At 46.0% G+C, this 20073-nt stretch overlaps 1 protein-coding gene and 1 long non-coding RNA gene across 2 annotated transcripts in view; both read left to right on the top strand.

The window, feature by feature from the left end:
• The window catches only part of LOC136624585 (uncharacterized), a 32628-nt gene extending 31205 nt beyond the window's left edge, over positions 1 to 1423 (top strand). Inside the window, exon 6 of the mRNA XM_066598545.1 lies at positions 821 to 1423. Coding sequence (XP_066454642.1) covers positions 821 to 966 — 146 coding nt within the window. The 3' untranslated portion in view covers positions 967 to 1423. The remainder of the gene's footprint in view (positions 1 to 820) is intronic.
• LOC136625240 (uncharacterized) overlaps positions 1 to 20073 on the top strand; it is a 262243-nt gene that overhangs the window by 126528 nt on the left and 115642 nt on the right. The gene's annotated exons all lie outside the window — the stretch shown is intronic.

Genomic DNA, 20073 nt, shown 5'->3' with positions numbered 1-20073 from the left:
ACGATATGATGATGTCCCAGAGTCTTGTCTAGCTGTCATCACTAGTTATATAAGGGCGAGCACCCACTGGCGTTTGCGTTTCCCGCGGAAAAAAAACGCAGCGTTTTCGCCGCGTGTCCCGCGGTTTTTCCGCGCGTTTTCCGCGGCGTTTTTCGCGGCGTTTTCGCGGCTTTGCCATTAATTTCCATGGAGAAAAATAAGGACACATATGCAACTGACAGTTCCTATGTTAAAAACGCAAACGCAATGCAAAAAAAACGCCAGTGGACAGGAACACATGTTATCTCTATGCCTGTGCAGGAAAAACGCAAAACGCAAAACGCAGGTAAAAAAACGCCAGTGGGTGCTCGCCCTAAGGGGGAAGGTGAACTTCTAGGCATCCATCTACTCTAATGCACCAGGGTAGTCAGTGAGCCAATCTGCATGTTGCCTGGAGAGTATTAATATGGAGTGCTGTAACGGGGAGGATCATGTATGAGTATATGAACAAGGGTGATGTAGAAGACACTGCTATAATCATGTGCACGATTGTTCACGGTGAGCAGTACACAAGGTCATATGGATCATACACACATTTACAGCGGGAGTGCTCCTGTGTTAACCTTCCACTGGCTGCAGCTGTGATATCTCTGCCCTGAGTTCTTACACCAGGTGCCATTCTAGCTTTTCTGACTTGTAGCTGTCGAGCCACAATAGACCATCTCCTATATATGTCTTGTGAAATACCCCTGCTAACCCCTAGACATTAACCCTTCCTTTCCCAGTCCTGCTTCTGGAACTTTATCACAGAGTCCTCCAATAACAGATTATCTCCTTACAGACTCTTCTGGAGAGCAAGAAGAGGAGACAAAAGAGAAGAATCCCATCAACATGATTCACAGAATACAGAGGAAAGTATGGAAGAACTCAGAATATGAAGAAACTCGGAGACCTAAGAAGGATCAGAGAATGATGACCTCTCTATAACTCTCACAGACGAACAGTGACTGAGGGCTACATTATAGCTGGTGGGACTAAAGGAAACTACAGAAGGACGACCCTCCCCGCTGTGTTGGTGTATATTTTAAGAAAACTTTTGATCTGGAGTTCATTGCATTAACTGTTACACAAAAAGGAACTTATCCCTGCAATGTAAGGAGCCGCAAAACAGATCTTATATAATGACCACCGACGGTATACAGATCCCCAACACAGCAGGACTATAAGATTATAGGACATCTCTATGTTCTACATCCAATGTGGGATATCGCTACGCTCGTGGACAGGAGGCCTAAGAGGGCTTCTTCTTTACAGGATAAGCTCTAGTCTTCATTGATGACATTTTTGGAAACACAACGCGTCGGTCAGTTTCTATTCCATTTTTTTTCTCCTATGCACAAGATTGACAATCTGCAATTCTGGCATGTTGTTTGTTTGTTTTGTTTTTAAAGGCGTTTACTGTGCATTATAAAGAATAAATTATTTCTACTAATTTGTCAATTTTTTAAATTTTTTTATATTTTGCTACTTTTTTAATGTGTGTAAAAAGACATGGACATCTGACTGAGGCCCCTGAGTGACACCATAAAAAGGTGCATTGGCAGTAACTAAACAGTTAAAATTAGATTTCTAGAATGCTTTAAACAATGCATTGTTCCACAAAAAAAAAGTAAAGGGAACGTGTCGTAACTTATGAGCAGCACAAACTAATTAATATCGCTCATAAGGCCGGTCCTGAGGAGTCCGGGGATATTCTTTTTATACTCGCCTGGCTCCCGTTCCCTCGCTGTCACCCCTGAAGGTCGGTGCGCAAACAGCCGGCAGAGGAGACAATCACAGAGGAAATGTTAGATGGGTGGGGAAAGATACAGCAAAGTGTTATACAGATCCGGCGATCCTCGGGAGAGCAGATGTACTGAATTTATTTTATAAAAAATGAAACAAACCTTCTAACAATAGAGCTTGTAGAGACCTCAAACACTTGTGTACATAGATTGTATAAGCAGTTCCTCTCTGGGGGGCCGATCACATTGTGTTTACTAATAAAAATGTATTGAATTTACTTTGTGTTGGAGCTTCATTGGGTTATAGTAAACTATGTGGATAAAGAAAAGCATTTTCGGACGAGTAGGCAGTTACTCAAAAAAAGCGATGCTCGTTCATCTCTAATGACCAACTAATTTTTCAATTTTTTTTCATCGTCTCATTCCAAGAGCCATAACTTTTCCATTTTTCTCTTGACAGCCGTATGAAGGCTTGGTTTTCTTGTGGGACAACTTGTATTTTTTAACAGCATCATTTTTTGGTACATATAATGTATTGTGTAACTTATATTAATTTTAGGTTTTTTTGGGTTTCATTATTATGAAGTTCCATGTGTGAAATAAACAACATGATAACATTATTCTCCGGGTCGGCACGATTCCTGTGATGCCAAGTTTATACAGTTTGCTATTTCTGTAGACTTAAAAGTTTTATTGTTTGTGTTCAATATATTTTTAACCTCGTATGCAGTTCCTTGACAGGGTTAATGACAATATATCAACGGCAATAAAGGACTGGCTGAATAATTTGTACTGACTATGGATATAAGCTCGACGCCCGGCCTGAAAATATAAAATATGTAAAGTATATAATATAACATATCGTTTCCATGATAAACTATAACACATAACCACACGCATGGGGAGACGAGGGAGTCCGGGGGAGACATCCAGGCACGGACCCCTGAGTATCCATCTCTATGTGGAGTTTTATCCTATTACAGGTACCGTCCTGCAGCCGTCTGGTGAAGGGAGAGGTGTTCTGGATGTCTGTCCATACTGCCCACGTACGGTAAAAGCCCTGGACCCCCGAGTCTGAGCCCCTCTAGGTGTTTGGTCTCCTCTATTACCCCCACCCACACGCTCCTGGGTACTTCTATAGCCTGTTTTATTTATTTATTTTTTTTAAGATTTGCTTTTGTGTCGCTGCATTCCTGGAGCCAGAACATGTTTAGAGTTCATAGAGCTCTGATGATGGAAAAATAATCTTCCTTTATCCAATTTTTGGGAACATATAACATTTTGATCACTTTTTATTCCATTTTTTTCTAGAAGCCAAATTAACAAAACCTGCAATTCTGCACATTATTTTATTTTCATTTTTAATAGAGTTCACATGAAGGGTAAATAATGTTAAATTAATTCTGCAGGCCGATACGATGATGTCATAACCAAATTTATACAGGTTTTGTGAAAATTATAAATCGGCACCTAGCTGTCGGTGTCAGCCTGCCACCGGTCTGGTCTCGGTAAAGCTGGGTTGAATTCATCAATATCCATTCCCCCTCAGTCACATCTGCTGCAGAGGTCCATGATTCACATTTGTTTCTGGGAGCAGCAAGGAAGTTCTTTGCTGTGATAATGAAGGTACCAAGAGCCCAGGTGATGTCAGTCCCCACATTCCACCATTTGTCTCCCATACTGTGTCCTGTATACTCCAACCCGGCTCAGCGGCTCCTTGCCATGAGGGCTCTTTCATACGACCATATGCGCTTTTGTGTTCTCTCGGGCGTGCCGTAAAATTGCATGGACAGTCGTTTTTTTGCGCTCACAGCCAGCATTTTCTCACCCGGTCACACGGCTGGGAGTGATGTTTTTAGCTAAAAAATACATCACACCCCGCAAAACCCTCACTCTACAAAAATCCTTGGGATGCCTTCCAATGCCTATATAGAGGCACCTGTAAGCTTTTTGTAGCATTGGACGCTGCTAAAATGCCTCCCCTTCCCTTTTTTCCCAGCTCCCATAGGAGTCTATGGGAGCCGCCATCATCTATCAGGCTAAAGATAGTTCCAGAACTATCTTTTTAGCCACGGTATATACGCCGGCCGTATTTTGGTCGCGTATGTTCCATTTTTTATGCTCTGATGTATTTATATTCTCCCATGTGAACAAATGTATTGAAAACCAACGCCTCAGATGGTCGCTTATATCGGTCGGCCATAAAAACGTTTATGCGCTCCTGTGAATGAAGCCTGAGGCAGCCTTAACGCGAGCGTGTATACGGAGCTATTTACCTGTGTATATACGCATTGAATCCAATGCATTTATTCAGATGGCCCAGCGTATATACTAGGGTAAATAACTCTGTATACACGCTCGTGTAAAGGCTGCCCGATACTGTATTTATCAAGGGAGACCTTTATTATCGGGATTATGAGTCATCCGAAGGTCACAGCCCAATAGCGGTCAGATATTCTCGGAACCGTGAGGGTATCAGGGACCCGGTGCAATTACCCCCATCGCTGTGCGACACCCAGAACCCACAGAATTGCCTATATGCATAACTAATGGCTGCCATATCTTCCCTATTGGAGCGCCTCCTGGGGACATAGGGCTGAAATGTTAAAGGGGTTGTCCCGCACCGAAACGGTTTTTTTTTTTTTTCAACAGCCCCCCCCGTTCGGCGCGAGACAAACCCGATGCAGGGACCTAAAGAAAAATCCGCACAGCGCTTACCTGAATCCCTGCGCTCCGGTGACTTCTTACTTACCGGCTGAAGATGGCCCCCGGGATCTTCTCCCTCGGTGGACCGCAGGGCTTCTGTGCGGTCCATTGCCGATTCCAGCCTCCTGATTGGCTGGAATCGGCACGTGACGGGGCGGAGCTACACGGAGCCGCTCTCCGGCACGAGCGGCCCCATTCAGAAGAGAAGAAGACCGGACTGCGCAAGCGCGTCTAATCCGGCGATTAGACGCTGAAAATTAGACGGCACCATGGAGACGAGGACGCCAGCAACGGAACAGGTAAGTGAATAACTTCTGATAACTTCTGTATGGCTCATAATTAATGCACAATGTACATTACAAAGTGCATTAATATGGCCATACAGAAGTGTATAGACCCACTTGCTTTCGCGGGACAACCCCTTTAAGTCAGAGTTCCATCCAGATGATCCACGCATATACTCAACCTGCCCATTGATGACATCAGAAGAAGGCCAGCAGTTCTACGAAGACTTTAAAACCAAATGGATCCCCTCCCCAAATTGTCAGCCCCAGGAGTGGCACCTAAATGCAGGCTGATCCCTGTTCTGCGCCCAGAACTATTGGAAACAACATAGACTGGTATTTCCTCCTATTCCTCCCTTTTTGTTTTATATGGTTTGTGTATATTTATTTGCTCCTTGCCCTTTTATGTAAATCATCTTTTCTGTATTTTTATCTAAGCACTGCTAATCCTTTTTTACAATAAAGATTTATAACTTTATTAGTCATCCTTGAACGCTTTAAGGGATCCATAACTCCGAAGTCTGGTAATTGAGGGTGAGGTGGCTAAACTACCTGTCAGTGGTGGCAGCGAGGTGTGTTGGGGTGTGCTAGGCCATACAGGGTGTGATATGGGCTCCGTCTTGCATGAGTGTAGTATTCGGGGAGCTGGAACTAAGTTGACTCTGCTGGTCTGCCCCTGGGTGACATCACAACCTGTTGACTTTCGGACCCGTAAACCGTCATCCAATCTGTGACAATTGGTCATAGCGGTAGTGCGTGTATTAAGGGTTGTTTTCTATAAATTTGCAACTTTTTTACACTTTTTGAAAAAAAAAGTGTTTTTTTTTTATCACTGCATTCAAAGACCCCTAACCTCTTTCAACAATAGTGCCAAATGAGGGCTTTTTTTGAAGGTCGAGTTGTATGTTTTCTTCTTTTTTTTTAATATCATTCAATGGAATACAAGAACACTTGCATCGTAATAACGAGAAGCACCAATTTACATACTGATCACGCAGGATCAGTCACACGGAAAATGCCATCCTTCTTGTACAAACGTCTCTGGTGATGCATCATGCAGTATTTTTCTGCCGTCGACTTTTGTTTCTTTAATTGGTTTCTACATTCATCTTTATTTGGTGGCCGGAGCAGTAGCTTCTAGTCCGGTCTATAAGGAGGAAGTTTCAGGACTCCTAATGTTTGCTGAGTCTGTCAGCCATGATTTTAGACACTAGTTTGGTATCCTGGTTGATGAGTGATATTGGGCGGTATGATGCTGGGAGTTCCCTGTTTTGGTTTGGTTTTGGGATTAGTTTATGTGTGCTAGGTTGGCTTGGTCAGACTGCTTTTCCATTTACAGTATTTGGTAGAAGAGATTTGTTAGTGTGAGGGATATCTTGGTCTTGAGGGACTTGTAAAATTCCCCCGGGTATCCATCTGGGCCTTGTGCTTTACCATTGGATAATTGTGTTATTGCTTGTTTGACCTCCTCTGTTATTTGCTCATTTAGTGATGTTAGTTGCATTTGACTTAAAGGGGTTGTCCCGCGCCGAAACTGGTTTTTTTTTTTCCAACCCCCCCCCCCCCCCCCGTTCGGCGCGAGACAACCCCGATGCAGGGACGTACAGAAAGCTTACCGGAGCGCTTACCTTAATCCCCGCGCTCCGTTGACTTCTATACTTACCGATGAAGATGGCCGCCGGAATCCTCTTCCTCCGTGGACCGCAGCTCTTCTGTGCGGTCCATTGCCGATTCCAGCCTCCTGATTGGCTGGAATCGGCACGTGACGGGGCGGAGCTACACGGAGCCCCATTCAGAAAAGCAGAAGACCAGGACTGCGCAAGCGCGGCTAATTTGGCCATCGGAGGGCGAAAATTAGTCGGCTCCATGGGAACGAGGACGCTAGCAACGGAGCAGGTAAGTAAAAAACTTTTTATAACTTCTGTATGGCTCATAATTAATGCACAATGTATATTACAAAGTGCATTATTATGGCCATACAGAAGTGTATAGACCCACTTGCTGCCGCGGGACAACCCCTTTAAGGCTTATTCAGACGACCATATATCGGCCGCGGACCCTCTCTGCAGGGGGAGGAGGCTGGAAGAGTCAGGAGCAGTGCCCTGAGCTCTCGCCCCCTCTCGGGAGGGGAGGTGGGATGGGGCGGAGCCAATTCCCAGAACTTAGCCCTGCCCCTGCCCCACCTCCTCTCATTGCAAATAGTGTAGTGGGGCAGAGAGGGGGTGGAGAGTAGGTAGAGAGAGGGTGGGAGCTCAGAGCACTGCTCTTCCACCCTCCTCCCCCTGCAGAGAGAGATGTTGTATATCAGTGGGCGTTAATACCTGGCCGATACATGGTCGTTTGAATAAGCCCTTAGGGTGGGCAGTGAAACCTTCTTTAGAAATTCTTCCCCGTGTTCCGTGTTGTTTGTCTGGGGCTTGTATAGTGTTGCGAAATCTCTCTGCAGTATTGTGTTTATGTGCCTTGGGTGCTTTTGTGTTTGCCCATTTCCATCTCTCATGGCTGTTACGTGTGTGTTGGGATGCTGTCCTTTCACGAGTCTCGCTAAAAACCGTTCTGCTTTGTTGCCGTGTTTGTATAGCTCGGCTTGTAGGTAGTTTGGTGTGATCTTTCTTTCCTATCTAGCCAGAGTTCAAAGTCAGATGTAACGGGACACCATTTTTCTTTGTCTTGTGTCGTCTGTGTCTGCAAGAATGTCGTGTATGTTTTGCATCATTTGAGACTTGTCTCGTCATAGTGTGTATTTATCTTTTGTGTACCCCATTAGGTTACCCCGGATGACAGCTTTTGCAGAATAGGGTGGGGTTTGCCAAGTGTTCCTTGTTGTGTTCCGCATAATCTAGCTACTACATTTCAAGTGCTGCTGGGAAGTTTTCATCTCTGGTTAAGGAGGCTGTAAATCTCCATATGAAATCAGTGCCCTTTGGGTATTTTGTAGCTTTATCATTACTGGTGAGTGGTCAGAGATTACCATGTCTAGTCTTTCTGCTTACTGCACTTTGTGCCAGATGTTGCGATAGGAGTAGGAGGTCAATACGTGACCATGATTGGTTTGAAGAAGAGTTTATTCTCTTCATGTTGTATTTGGTTCCCTCATGCTTTAGGTCAGTGTTTCCCAACCTTTTCAGCCTTGGGGCACCCCTGTGAAAAAAATTTTATGGCTCGGAACCCCTACCAAAAGGGGATGTGGTTAGAGGTGTGGCTATGGTGTGGTCAGGGGTGTGGTTAGAGGTGTGGCTTATTATGACATGATTTTTACCTCCATCGTTATAAAAAGGACAGGGCTGGTTAAAAAACACACAGGGAAGAGCGCTGGAGCATTGGGTGGGCTATTGATATACATTATATTTAAAATTAACAATTCAATCCCGCACCTCATGTCAGTATCCACACAGGTTTGTACAGATTGTTTCCACACCGTGTGGATGATTTTCAAAATCTCATCCACTTTGCTGCTAGAGCTACTAAAGATTCCACAACTAATCCGCCCCATGTAGTAATAGTGTCCCCTCCCCTTGTTGGTGGCTCTGGTAGTAATAGCGACCCTCCTATTTTGGTGGCCCCGGTAGTGATGGCAACCCCCCCCCTCTTATATTGATAGCCCCGGTAGTAATGGCGACCTCCCTATATTGGTGGCCCCGGTAGTAATGGCGACCCCCCCCCCTATATTGGTGGCCCCGGTAGTAATGGTGGCCCCCCCCCCTATATTGGTGGCCCTAGTAGTAATGGTACCCCCCCCCCCTATATTGGTGGCCCCGGTAGTAATGGCGACCACCACATATTGGTGGCCCCGGTAGTAATGGCGACCCCCACATATTGGTGGCCCCGGTAGTAATGGCGACCCCCACAGTGGCCTTGGTAGTAATCATTGCGGCCCTGGCAGTTAAAAGTGACCCCCATTGTGGCCCCGGCAGTAATAGGTCACCCCAGTAGTTACAGCAGCCCCAGTAGTTACAGTGGCCCCAATTGCGGCCCCATTAGTTACAGCGGCCCCAGTAGTTACAGGGGCCCCTATTGCGGCCCCAGTCATAATATTAACCCCACAGTAGCCCCATCAAAAATATTACACCCCCCCCCCCCCAGTAATAACATTAATACCCACCCTTCCTCCCCAGTAATAACAGGTACCTTGACGCTTTTTGCCTGGGCTGGAGGTTTCCCTCCAGGGCAGGCAAGCAGCTATACAGCGTGATTTCCTTGGCTGGCCAAGACACAGAGGTCTGCTGTGAGCTACGCGATGGCAAGTGTAGCTGTCACTCACCCCTGGGGCTCTGCGTGCTGCTGTCGCTGCTCCAGCACTGACCCCGGCCCTCTGCCTGCTCCCCTTGGTCTGACTAACCCCCAGCACGCAGCCTGCTGCCCTTGGTGCTCCACCGCTGCCAGTGTCGACGGCACTGTGACCTTGGTGCTCCAGCTGCCCACCTGGTATCCACAGCTTCCACTGTCGACGCCTCTCTTCTCATGTGCTGTGTCAGGTGTGCCGCTTACCGCCCAGGCTGTGTCAAGCATCCCGGCCACTTGCTCTATGGATTGAACATGCCCCCAGCTAATCAGAAGCTGGGGTGTTAACTTTTCTTCAAAGCTGTATTATGTCGCCACTCCTAACTTCCGGTGGCGACATAATACAATAATACTGATGAGATGAACATGCGCGGCTGCAAGAGGACATGCTGGTAAGCAACGGGGGAGTAAAGATGTGGGGTGGGCAGGTGAAGGTTGGGGTGTTTCGCTATTAGTGTATCTTGACGCCACCAGGAAGTCCTGGTGGAGTCAAGATTCACAGTGGGTGACGCCCCCTTGTCCCTGATTGGCTGGCTGGCAGGTTTGTAGGTCCTGTAAGGGCACTGAAGTGCTGGAAAAATACCTACATTGTCTGCTTCTGCAGCGACAAAGGAGTGAGAAGAATGAGCGGTGAAGCGTCTTCTCATGCAGTCCACAACACACACACCCTCCCCCAGTTGTAATTTTCACATGTGTGCCGCAGCTAGGAGTGCAGTACGCACTGTGCCAGGGCGGCCGGACATACGGTGCAGACCAACAGCAGGGATGCCAGAGCGCCGCGGAACAGAAGTCCCACGTGCAGCCTGTACACTGCTTTTTGCCGTCTCTGGTGGATTAGGGCGAGGCTTCCTTTTATTCGTACAGCTCATAATGTAAGGCTACATGGAAACATTACCCTCACCCTAAGCCTAGGGTCACACAGGGCGGATTTGCCGCGGTTTTGCCGCAGCAGATCCGCCCGCGGCAAAACCGCCTGCGGCCGCTAATCCCGGGATTAGCCAGCTATGTGGATGAGATTTCTCAGAAATCTCGTCCACACGGGACGGCTAATCCACTGCGGTAAATCCGGTTGAAACCGCGGCTGTGGCGGCCGCAGCCGCGGTTTCAAAAGAAGCAGCATGTCCATTCTTTTTTCCATTCCGCTGCGGCCGCGCTCTCCTCTATGGAAGCGCCGGCCGCAGCGAAAGAGCGAGCGGCCGGGCCGCTTCAAAGCCGCCGCGGCTTAAACCGCGGCGGTTCTCCCGGCGGAAATCTCACGGTTTTTGCTGCGGCCAAACCGCGAGATTTCCGACGAAAATCCGCCCTGTGTGACCAGGGTGCCCACCCACTAGCGTTTTTTTACTGCGAAACTCGCAGCGTTTTTTTTTTCTGCAGGGGTCTTTGGGCTATGGGACATGCAAAGCTAAAATCGCGCTCGCGCAAAATCACGATATCGCGGTAAATCGCGATTTTGCGCGATCGCGATTTTTACATTACAAGTCCCATAGACCCCCTGCAGAAAAAAAAAACCTGCGAATTTCGCAGTGAAAAAAAAAGCCAGTGGGTGGGCACCCTAAGGCTGCAGGGACAACAAGCAATGTACACAGTGCTGCTACAACCTGCAAAGCTTGACCCTATCAGGAGCTGGGGGTGTGAGAGGGGCGTTCCTCCTGTCAAACCCCTAGCTTCCTGATGGTGTGAAGATACACTAAGCCTGGATTCACACAGGGCGGATTTGCCGCGGTTCTGCCGCAGCAGATCCGCCCGCGGCCGCTAATCTCGGGATTAGCCAGCCATGTGGACGAGGTTTCTCAGAAACCTCGTCCACACGGGACGGCTAATCCGCTGCGGTAAATCCGGTTGAAACCGCGGCTACGGCCGCCGCAGCCGCGGTTTCAAAAGAAGCAGCATGTCTGTTTACAGTCGGTTTTTTGTTTATTTATGTTACGGCCGCGCTCTCCTCTATGGGAGAGCCGGCCGCAACGGAAAAGCATGCGGCCGGACCGCTTCAAAGCCGCCGCGGCTTAAACCGCGAGATTTCCGACGAAAATACGCCCCGTGTGAACCCAGCCTAATACTGGCTGTTTCCAGGTAAGTCTCTTTACGACCACCATAATCCACAATGCAATAACATATTCTAGATAGTCATCTATCTCTATAAGTAATCCTATGCTTTTTCTCTCCCCCCCCCCCCCCCCATCATGGGGCGAGCTGCTTCCACCCGGCAAGTATAATAAAAACCGTACCTTGGCACATCTTTAGCAATCTACCCAGGCACAGGGCGGTGGTACATAAGTTTTGGTTACTGTGATGACAACATAAATCAATGGTACAGATTAATATCTAACCCTACATGAGATCATATTCTAATGTGTTTGGCTTCCTTTTGTTTTTTTCCCTTTAGCATGAGGGGAGCTGCGTCCACCCCGGGCCAGTGTGGCAAAGATGATGACATTACCCCTCACCAGTGCCTTGGCCGGGGAAGCAGCTGGGCTTCATTTATTTGCTTCTCATCATGTTAGCGCCTGATTTGGAGGTCTCGGGTAGATTGATTTGTGCTTCGAGTTTAAGCCGTCTGCGGTGAATGTATAATGTAGAGCAGAGGCGTAACTAGAAGTTCTTGGGCCCCGATGCAAAATCTGTAACAGGGAATCCTACCTACCACGTGTTTTTTTATAATACTTGTCTACTTATGTGATGGAGGGGTCTTTGGGCCCCTTCAGGTTCCAGTACTTAGTAGCAACTGCTACACCTGTACCTCCTATAGCTGCCCCTGATTTAGGCTAGGGTCACACAGGACGGATTTGACGCAGCAGATCCGCCTGCGGCCGCTAATCCCGGGATTAGCCAGCCATGTGGATGAGATTTCTCAGAAATCTCGTCCACACGGGACGGCTAATCCGCTGCGGTAAATCCGTTTGAAACCGCGGCTGCGGCAGCCGCAGCCATGGTTTCAAAAGAAGCAGCATGCCCATTCTTCGCTGCGGCCGCGCTCTCCTCTATGGGAGCGCCGGCCGCAGCGCGGCCGGGCCGCTTCAAAGCCGGTTCTCCCGGCAGAAATCTTGCGGTTTTTGCTGCGGCCAAACCGCGAGATTTCCGACGAAAATCCGCCCTGTGTGACCCTAGCCATAAAGTATCTGGTTTGTAATCTCAGGCTGCGATTTTTGAGCTATTTATAGCTAGGGTACAATGCAGGGTGTCTTTCCAGTAAATGGCCACTAGGTGTCAGTGTAGTTCAGGATTTAAAACTTCTGTTCTCATCTAAGGGCTGTGCAGGAGTGGAGTGAATAAATGAATACTTAATTAGCCATGTGCTGAATGTAACAGAGAAGGAGGAGAGGGAGGAGGAGAAGGAGGAGGAGAGGGAGGAGGAGGGGGAGGGGCGCAGGCTTGCAGGCTGGAGGCCTTCTTGTCAGGTGCTGCCAGCGCTCACCTGGCTTCAGGATGGAGGGGGCAGTGGGTGGCTGTATCCCCACAGGGGCCTCTGGGCTAGTCCCTGCTGCTGATCACTGGGGAGGAGGGTTCCAGTCGGCTCCTTCCAGGCACCAGCACCTGATAATTGAGCCCGGGGATCCGGAGCCTTCAGTAGCTGCACCAGGCCAACCGGATCGCTGCTCCTCTTTTTAATCACTGCAGACCCCTGACATTTTTCCTTTTTTGTTACCTGTGTTCTGTGAGGGTTTCTTTTTGGTTTGAGTTGTACTTTTTATTCGCACCATTTGTTGATCCATGGGACGTTTAGATCACTTTCTATTCCGTTTTTTTCTACCTTTTTTCATGACATACCCTGTGCAGGTTTAATAATATGCAAACTTTTTTCTCTCTGTCATTGCAAACGCAGCAACACCAGTGTGATTTCTTTTTTGCATAGTAAAAGGAGAAAGTTGAGGTTTTAACATATTATTTTTACAATTTTTTTTTTAACTTTTATTTTTGTCCCAATAGGGGACTTGGATATCTGCATCTTTTATCATTCTTCCAATTATATATATATCGTGTTTCCTCCAAAATAAGACCCACCCCAATAATAAGCCCTACCCTGATTTTCAGGGGGGCTTGAAATATAAACCCTCAAAAATAAGCCCTAGCTACACTAGGTAAAAAAAAAACCTCCGCAATACTCACCTGGCATCTGGCGTCTGTGTCCACCGTGCAGTAGTCTCCCTGGCGGTGCGGCAAGTTGCTTTGTAATCTTCCCCGCTGTCATCTCTCTGGTAAACGGGGCTTTGAATTCCTCCGCCTCCAGCTGGCGCTCGATCATTCACAGCCATTCAATGAATGATATCACTGAAAGGCTGTGAGTCGTTCATCGAGTGCCAGCTGTGATTGGTTGGCACTCAATCCAATCACAGAGCTTACTTGCTGGAGGCGGGGAAATTCAAAGCCCCATTTAGCGGAGAGAGATGACTGTGAGGAGGATTACAGAGCAGCTTGCCGCACTTCCATGAAGACCATCGCCTGGGACACAGACGCCAGCTACAAGGTGAGTATATGCCCCCCTATCCCCCTCTTTTGGGGCAAAATTTAATATAAGGCAGTGTCTTATTTTCAGGGAAGCACGGTGTGTGTGTGTGTGTATGTATATGTGTGTATGATATATATAATGCAAAATCTGTTTATTGTTGTACACAAATCCGCAGTTCTGGTCTGATTTGAGTGAAATTTTGCATGGGGAAGGCAAGAAATAAAACTTGAGATTCCTGTAGGGGAGGTTGAAAATCACATCTTAAGGCTCTTATAGCGCTGTGCAACGCATGGGTCTATCCCCTAGCACACGAATATACCTCAGTGTAGGCTATATTCAACCCATCAAGCCCAAGGCCCAAAATAACAAAGCAGCAACAGCACAGAGTCTCCTGCCCATCTGGGGTTATTAGGGCAAGCAGTCTTTTGATGCACCACATGCATCATAGATGCCACTTCAGCTAACCTCATCTAAGCCTAGATAGCTAGCTACAGGTTAGGTTGGTAGCTATTTTAGAACCTGGGCAACTATCAGAGATTAACCCCACCTATACCTAGATAGCTAGCCATAGTACAGAGCAGTAGAGGTTCGCCCGGTGTGGGCATCTCATAGGCTGTATTGAACCATTTTTGGTGTCCATTTCTCATGACCAGTTCTGTTTCTGAAACCAGTTTTGGTTCCTGATGAGTCCTACATGACGAAACGCATAGAACTTGTTATATAAAATGATATATTCACAGAACAGAGCTACGTGTACAACAGCCATTGTGCTAAGAGTATACACAATGTTACCCGAATATCAGTACTCTATCTATGTGGCAACCGCATATTTCCATCACAGCATCATAGATAGAGAGCGATCACTAATGGGTATTAGTCCGGTCGCACTCTATAGTGACTTACATTGACACACGTTTATCACTCTAATACTAATCCAAATACACAGGACCGCTCTGCCCTGGGCGGGTCCATTGTGTATTTCTGGGCATTTCTTCAATACTGGCTTGTAGCCTAAATTGGAGAAGTATATTTGTTTGTGGTCTTTTCATGTTGGTCCCAAATATAGGACCTTTTAATCATGAAATAAATCAATAAAGGGTCCCACCCAGTGATTGCAAGAGATAAATTACATAGGAAGATGTAAGGGTTAAATGGTGGGAAATACTGAAAACACAATTGTTCCAATGCAGGGAATTTTTCAGTAGCAGAAAATTCCACAGCAAAATCCAGATTTGCGCATCAAAAACTGAGTCATAATCCGCTACAGAGCATCTCCGGTCATGTGAGCAGAAGTGCCAGCACATGGCTGCTGGTGGTGGCCCTCAGTAGCTGTTGACGGGGTGCACTACACTGTGGGGACACTGAACATCAGCCTCACTTACTGATATAAAGCTGCATCTTTATCTGCAAATAACTGAGGTATTAGTTAATATTTTGGACAAAATACACAAAGCTCATAGCCCAACGTCAAGGGTCCTCATGTCTTGCAAATCCTGACACGAACATTAAAGACAATTTTCTCAGAAGGACAATACCTGTGCTTGTACGCTAATATCAGTGAGTACGGCCATTTTCAGTGTTTTTTGTGTACCTATCTATTTGCAGGAGCAGTTGGGCCCTGAGATGCTGAGGTGCCCGGATGTCAGAGCTTTGTGTGCAGCAGCCCACCTTATCTTAAGGTGAGCAGACATCCCAATTTAGGGGGGATAGTCCTGATTTGGAACCCTGTATCCCGCCTTTTGCTGGGACCCCAGCAGGAAAGGCATAATGTTTGAAAATTCATGCAGAACAGGAGAAGTCCCAGAAGATTGGAAAAGGGCAAATGTTGTCCCTATTTTCAAAAAAGGGAAGAAAGTGGATCCAGGAAACTACAGGCCTGTGAGCCTGACATCTATACCGGAAAAGATCTTTGAACAAATTATTAAACAGCATGTATGAAGTACTTGGATAAGAATGGAGTAATTAACTAGAGACAAATATCTGAAGGGCTGTCACAGTGCAGAGGGATCAGCCCTATTCTCATTTGTACAAGTAAAGACTAGAAGCAATGGGATGAAACTGAAAGGGAGAAGAAACAGCTTAGAGATTAGAAAAAACTTTCTGATAGTGAGGGTGATCAATGAGTGGAACAGGTTACTAAGGGAGGTGGTGAGTTCTCCCTCAATGGAAGTTTAAACAAAGACTGGACAGACATCTGTCTGGGATGATTTAGTGAATCCTGCACTGAGCAGGGGGTTGGACCCGATGACCCTGGAGGTCCCTTCCAACTCTACCATTCTATGAAATAGCCACCAGTCACAGCACAGCTTTTATTTTACTTCAGCAGTATAACTAAAGCTGAACTGTGATTGGTTGATATTGGCAACAAAAATTACAGCGGAAGTCGGTAAGTTTCCGATTTTTACTTACACCAACATTCGTCGCCGGGTGCTGAAGAACACTTATGCAAAATTTTACTCAGACCAGACCAGAACTGTGGATTTGTATACGAGACAAACAGATTTTATGTTTTATATATAAGATGTGTGTTTAGATGGCGAGTATCTCGTCTCTTGTACAGGATTACGTATAGTATTGGATATTGGGTGCGTCATGTCACCATTTCCTGTAGTGACTGCTATTAAACGGTAGGTAGCTATAAGTGTTCTCTTAAGACCAAGCGCGGTAAATATACGGTGCTCGGTCATTGTATCAGGGTTAAAATTCTAAGTACAGCACCAATCGGGCCCACCCCACTTGCCCCGTTGCCGGCGGTAAGAAGAGACACCACACAGGGATCTGGTATCATTCCTCACACGGGACATGGCTCTCGGCTGTGCCGACGTCGACGTGCTTTATTACAGATTACATGAGATCTTATACCCTTTGTCCCATCCCCAAGGGGGTGATGGGCTCATAACCATATATGGGAAGTCCGGATTTGCGGACTGAGACAGTGAAAATCATATAACAGTCATTATCTTGATACTGGCGCCTCTGGCTTACGTACAGAAAATCACGTATTCAATTAACTCCAGTACAAAGAATCACCCACTCAATTCTAAGAAAACGGCCAAACATGCATTCTCCATATATTGGAAGTCCGGATTTCTGGCCTAAGACAGTGAAAGTTATGTACATTTGAACATCTTGATATCTTGTTCCAGCGCTTCTGGGAAAACAGCCAAGTACATGCGTCCTTCATGTCTGGTTCGGTGGTTTTCTCTGAATTTCTAGAACATCTCTCTCAGCCTTGCAAAGCCTTGGCATATCTGATGTAAGGCGACATATAAGTTTTTTTTTCATTTGGAATTGAATAAAACTTGCATATAGGTATAAAAGCATAAAAAAACATTTGGCAATATATATATATACCCTCACAAACCCCCCTAAAAAACTTAATATGGAGATCAAGCATCAGACTTTGCACTCTTCCTCGGTCGTCTCTCCCTTACGTCAGGGTTTCTCCACTGCCCGTAAGTCCCTACTCCTAAAAGGGGAGGGATCCCTACCTCACCTCAGAAGGAGGCCATGGATTCCCTGGGCTTATTTCCGGACATCCATACCCTCTATCTGTACAAGTTAACACCCCACAGGGTGTGCCCTCGCCGGAACCTAAGGTCTTCTGCACTTTCCCTAGGCAAATGGGAAGTCCACTGACAGTCCATCTTATGAGACCGGGGCGGCGCAGTACTAGTACATCTCTCCATTCTTCTGGTAACGTACGTGGTTGGCATTATCGGAACTGGCTCTTCATCTTTTTCTTTTTTTTTTTTTTTTCAAACAAGGGAAATTTTGGTCATATTAAAGGGATAATACACAAACAGGAAATTACATACCCCACCTCTTTCTGCTAAAATCATATCCACGCCACTCTATTTTGGAACGCCATGGATGCAGTGGGCCCTAACTGGTCCGCTAACCCTTGCAAAAGCATCTCTGGTGTAGTTTACAAACCTCTGCTGATTGTAATAGATATAATTCATCTAATCTACATTATTATTAACAGTGACAAAAGCAAATAAGGACTCAAAACCTGCTTTAACCTGATCTCTAGAATTAAATTCATCTCGCACCCCCCTTGGCACTCCTATTGTATCTATGTGTACATGTGGACCAAAGTTACCACCTGGAGTGTCAATGTCTCTCCTAGCACGATGCGGTGTTGGATTGTCACCCTCAGTGTAGTCTACATATTGCACATTTCATTGTATTAATTTGTTCTGAAACAGGGGCTAGTGTACAGTAGTCAAAGGTGTGAGAGGAATTGTACCACATTATAGCATTTAAAGGATATGCAGGATCATTAGTTCTTTCAGTGCGAAGTGTGGATCCAAGTGGGCTTTCCTTCGAGCTTGACTGTAGTTGGGGTGGTGAGCAACATCTGGTAGGGACATTCAAACCGGGTTTCTCTCTCAAACTTTTTTCACATAGACCCTGTCACCTGATTTTAGATTGTGACACTCATCTGTAGGACCTGGGAGAAAAGCAGAGACTACAGAATGCATTATTGACAATTCCTTGGAGAGACCTATGACAAAATTAACAAGAAAATCATTTCCCAAACTCAGCTACTGTGGCATGTATCCTCCGGAGAAAAGAAAAACTAATGAAAGACACTCAATTTAAAATTTGACCATTTTCTCTATTGCCTTTTGTATCTACTTTCCCACAACTCCGCGGATGGTAGGGTGTGTGAAAAGCCTGGAATATACCCAAAACAGACATGATGTGTTGCATTATTTCACCTGTGAAGTGTGTACCTTTGTTTGAGTCAATCACTTCCGGTACCCCATATCTGCAGATTACCTCATTCATGAGCTTCTGTGCGATTACCTGCTTATTTACTTTGGTAACAGAGTAGGTCTCCAACCTGAAAAACATCAACAACAAGAAGCACATTTTCATGCTTCCCAACAAGTAGGAGCTGAGTGTAGCCAATTTGCAATCCCTGAAATGGGTAGAGTGGTCTAGGCAAGTGTGATGTGGCAAATTTTACTTCTGCCCTATTGCTTACGGCAAAGATCATGCAAAGCTGGACAAATGATGCAGCAGCTACAGAAAACCAAGGAGCCACCCGTCCTTGTTCAAGTGTCGACATCATTGCTGCTTCGAGAGGTGCGTCTTTTCGTGCGTCAGCTGGGCCATTATGAGGCACAGGGACTATGGTAAGCAAGTTCTGTTGACTGTTCACCATACGCCGTCCCTTTTTAGTCCATTTGTCTTTTTCTTAACTGTAAAGTCTTTAGCATATCAAAGTCCAATGTTTTTATCAAAGTCCAAGTTCAAATCAAAGTCCAAAATTATTATCAAAGTCCAAGTTGTTATCAAAGTCCAAGTGTAGTCAAAGTCCAAAATTATTGTTAAATTCTTCTTTTCTTCTTTCTTCCACGGCTTGAGGGCCACTGCTTTTGCTGTGTGGTCTGTGATGGCGTTGCCTCTCGCTTCTTTAGTGTAGGAATTGGTGTGAGCTTTCCACCTTGTCAGGTAGAAGTAGGGCCTCCATGAGACTCTGCACCGCTGCAACATTCTTAATTGGCTGTCCTGCTGAGGTAAAAAACTGTCTGGCCTTCCATGTTGGGCCGTAATCATGAGCTATGCCAAATGCATACCGGGAGTCAGTGTAAATGTTTGCCGTCTTACCTTTGGCCACTCTACACGCCTCAGTGAGGGCTTTTTAATTCCGCTTCTTGTACTGCGACATGCGGAGGCATTCTGCTTTTACCGTGTCATGTTGTGTTACGACTGCATATCCAGTGTGGAGTCGTCAATCACCCTGGGACCATCTATAAAAAACAACTCAAAATATGCATTATTAACAAGGGCTTTCAGTAACTTTTTTAAAACTTAAATTTTCTTGTTGCATCACTGCTAGACAATCAGGCTGGTATTCTATTTCAAAAAGATCAGAATCTTGTTGCAAAAAATTAAAAAATTAAAAAATGACTTGCAAAAAATTTAAAAATGGCTGAATTTAAAAATGGCTGACTTGCAATACCTAGATCACCTATGCCTTCTCCTCCTCCCCTTTAAACCAGGGTACTCAATTGGAACAATAGTAGCCGGGTTTAAGTTAGTACAACATTGTAAAAAGATTTGATGGATGCAGATAAGGCCTGTAAGATGTTAGCACCTATAACAGAAACATGAGTTACACCGGGGCAGAATAATCTACAAAACATCTACTCATATTGGAAATGTGAGATCCCTTTAAGTGAATTCATTATTAGTCTGTTCCTGCCTGCAGTCTTATCAAATTTCAGACAGGAGAAAAAAAAAACAAAAACAAAAAACTTTTACTAGCTGCTTAAGATCCTCACCCCCTCCCTTGGACAAGAAGGATGAAACATTACTACGTACTATTACATCATCTAGCTCCACCCCTTCGATATTGGCACATTGCGTCCGTCTTCTCAGCTCAATTTCAGCTTAACTGTCCACACATCCACATCTCAACCAAGCAAAGTCCCATGCATGGGGAGGACTTTTATCCCCAGTCAATTACCTGCATCACACATTCCACGCACCCCAAACACGGGTCACTAACTCTCATCCATCCATGCTCTCAAGTCTGCTCCGTCACCCCCCTTGGAGGTGTACCAGTACATACAGACGC

Source organism: Eleutherodactylus coqui, chromosome 4, assembly GCF_035609145.1.
Source record: "Eleutherodactylus coqui strain aEleCoq1 chromosome 4, aEleCoq1.hap1, whole genome shotgun sequence".
Lineage (NCBI taxonomy): Eukaryota > Metazoa > Chordata > Amphibia > Anura > Eleutherodactylidae > Eleutherodactylus > Eleutherodactylus coqui.
Note: the sequence above shows the minus strand (reverse complement) of the source record. Positions and strands in the feature narration are given on the sequence as shown.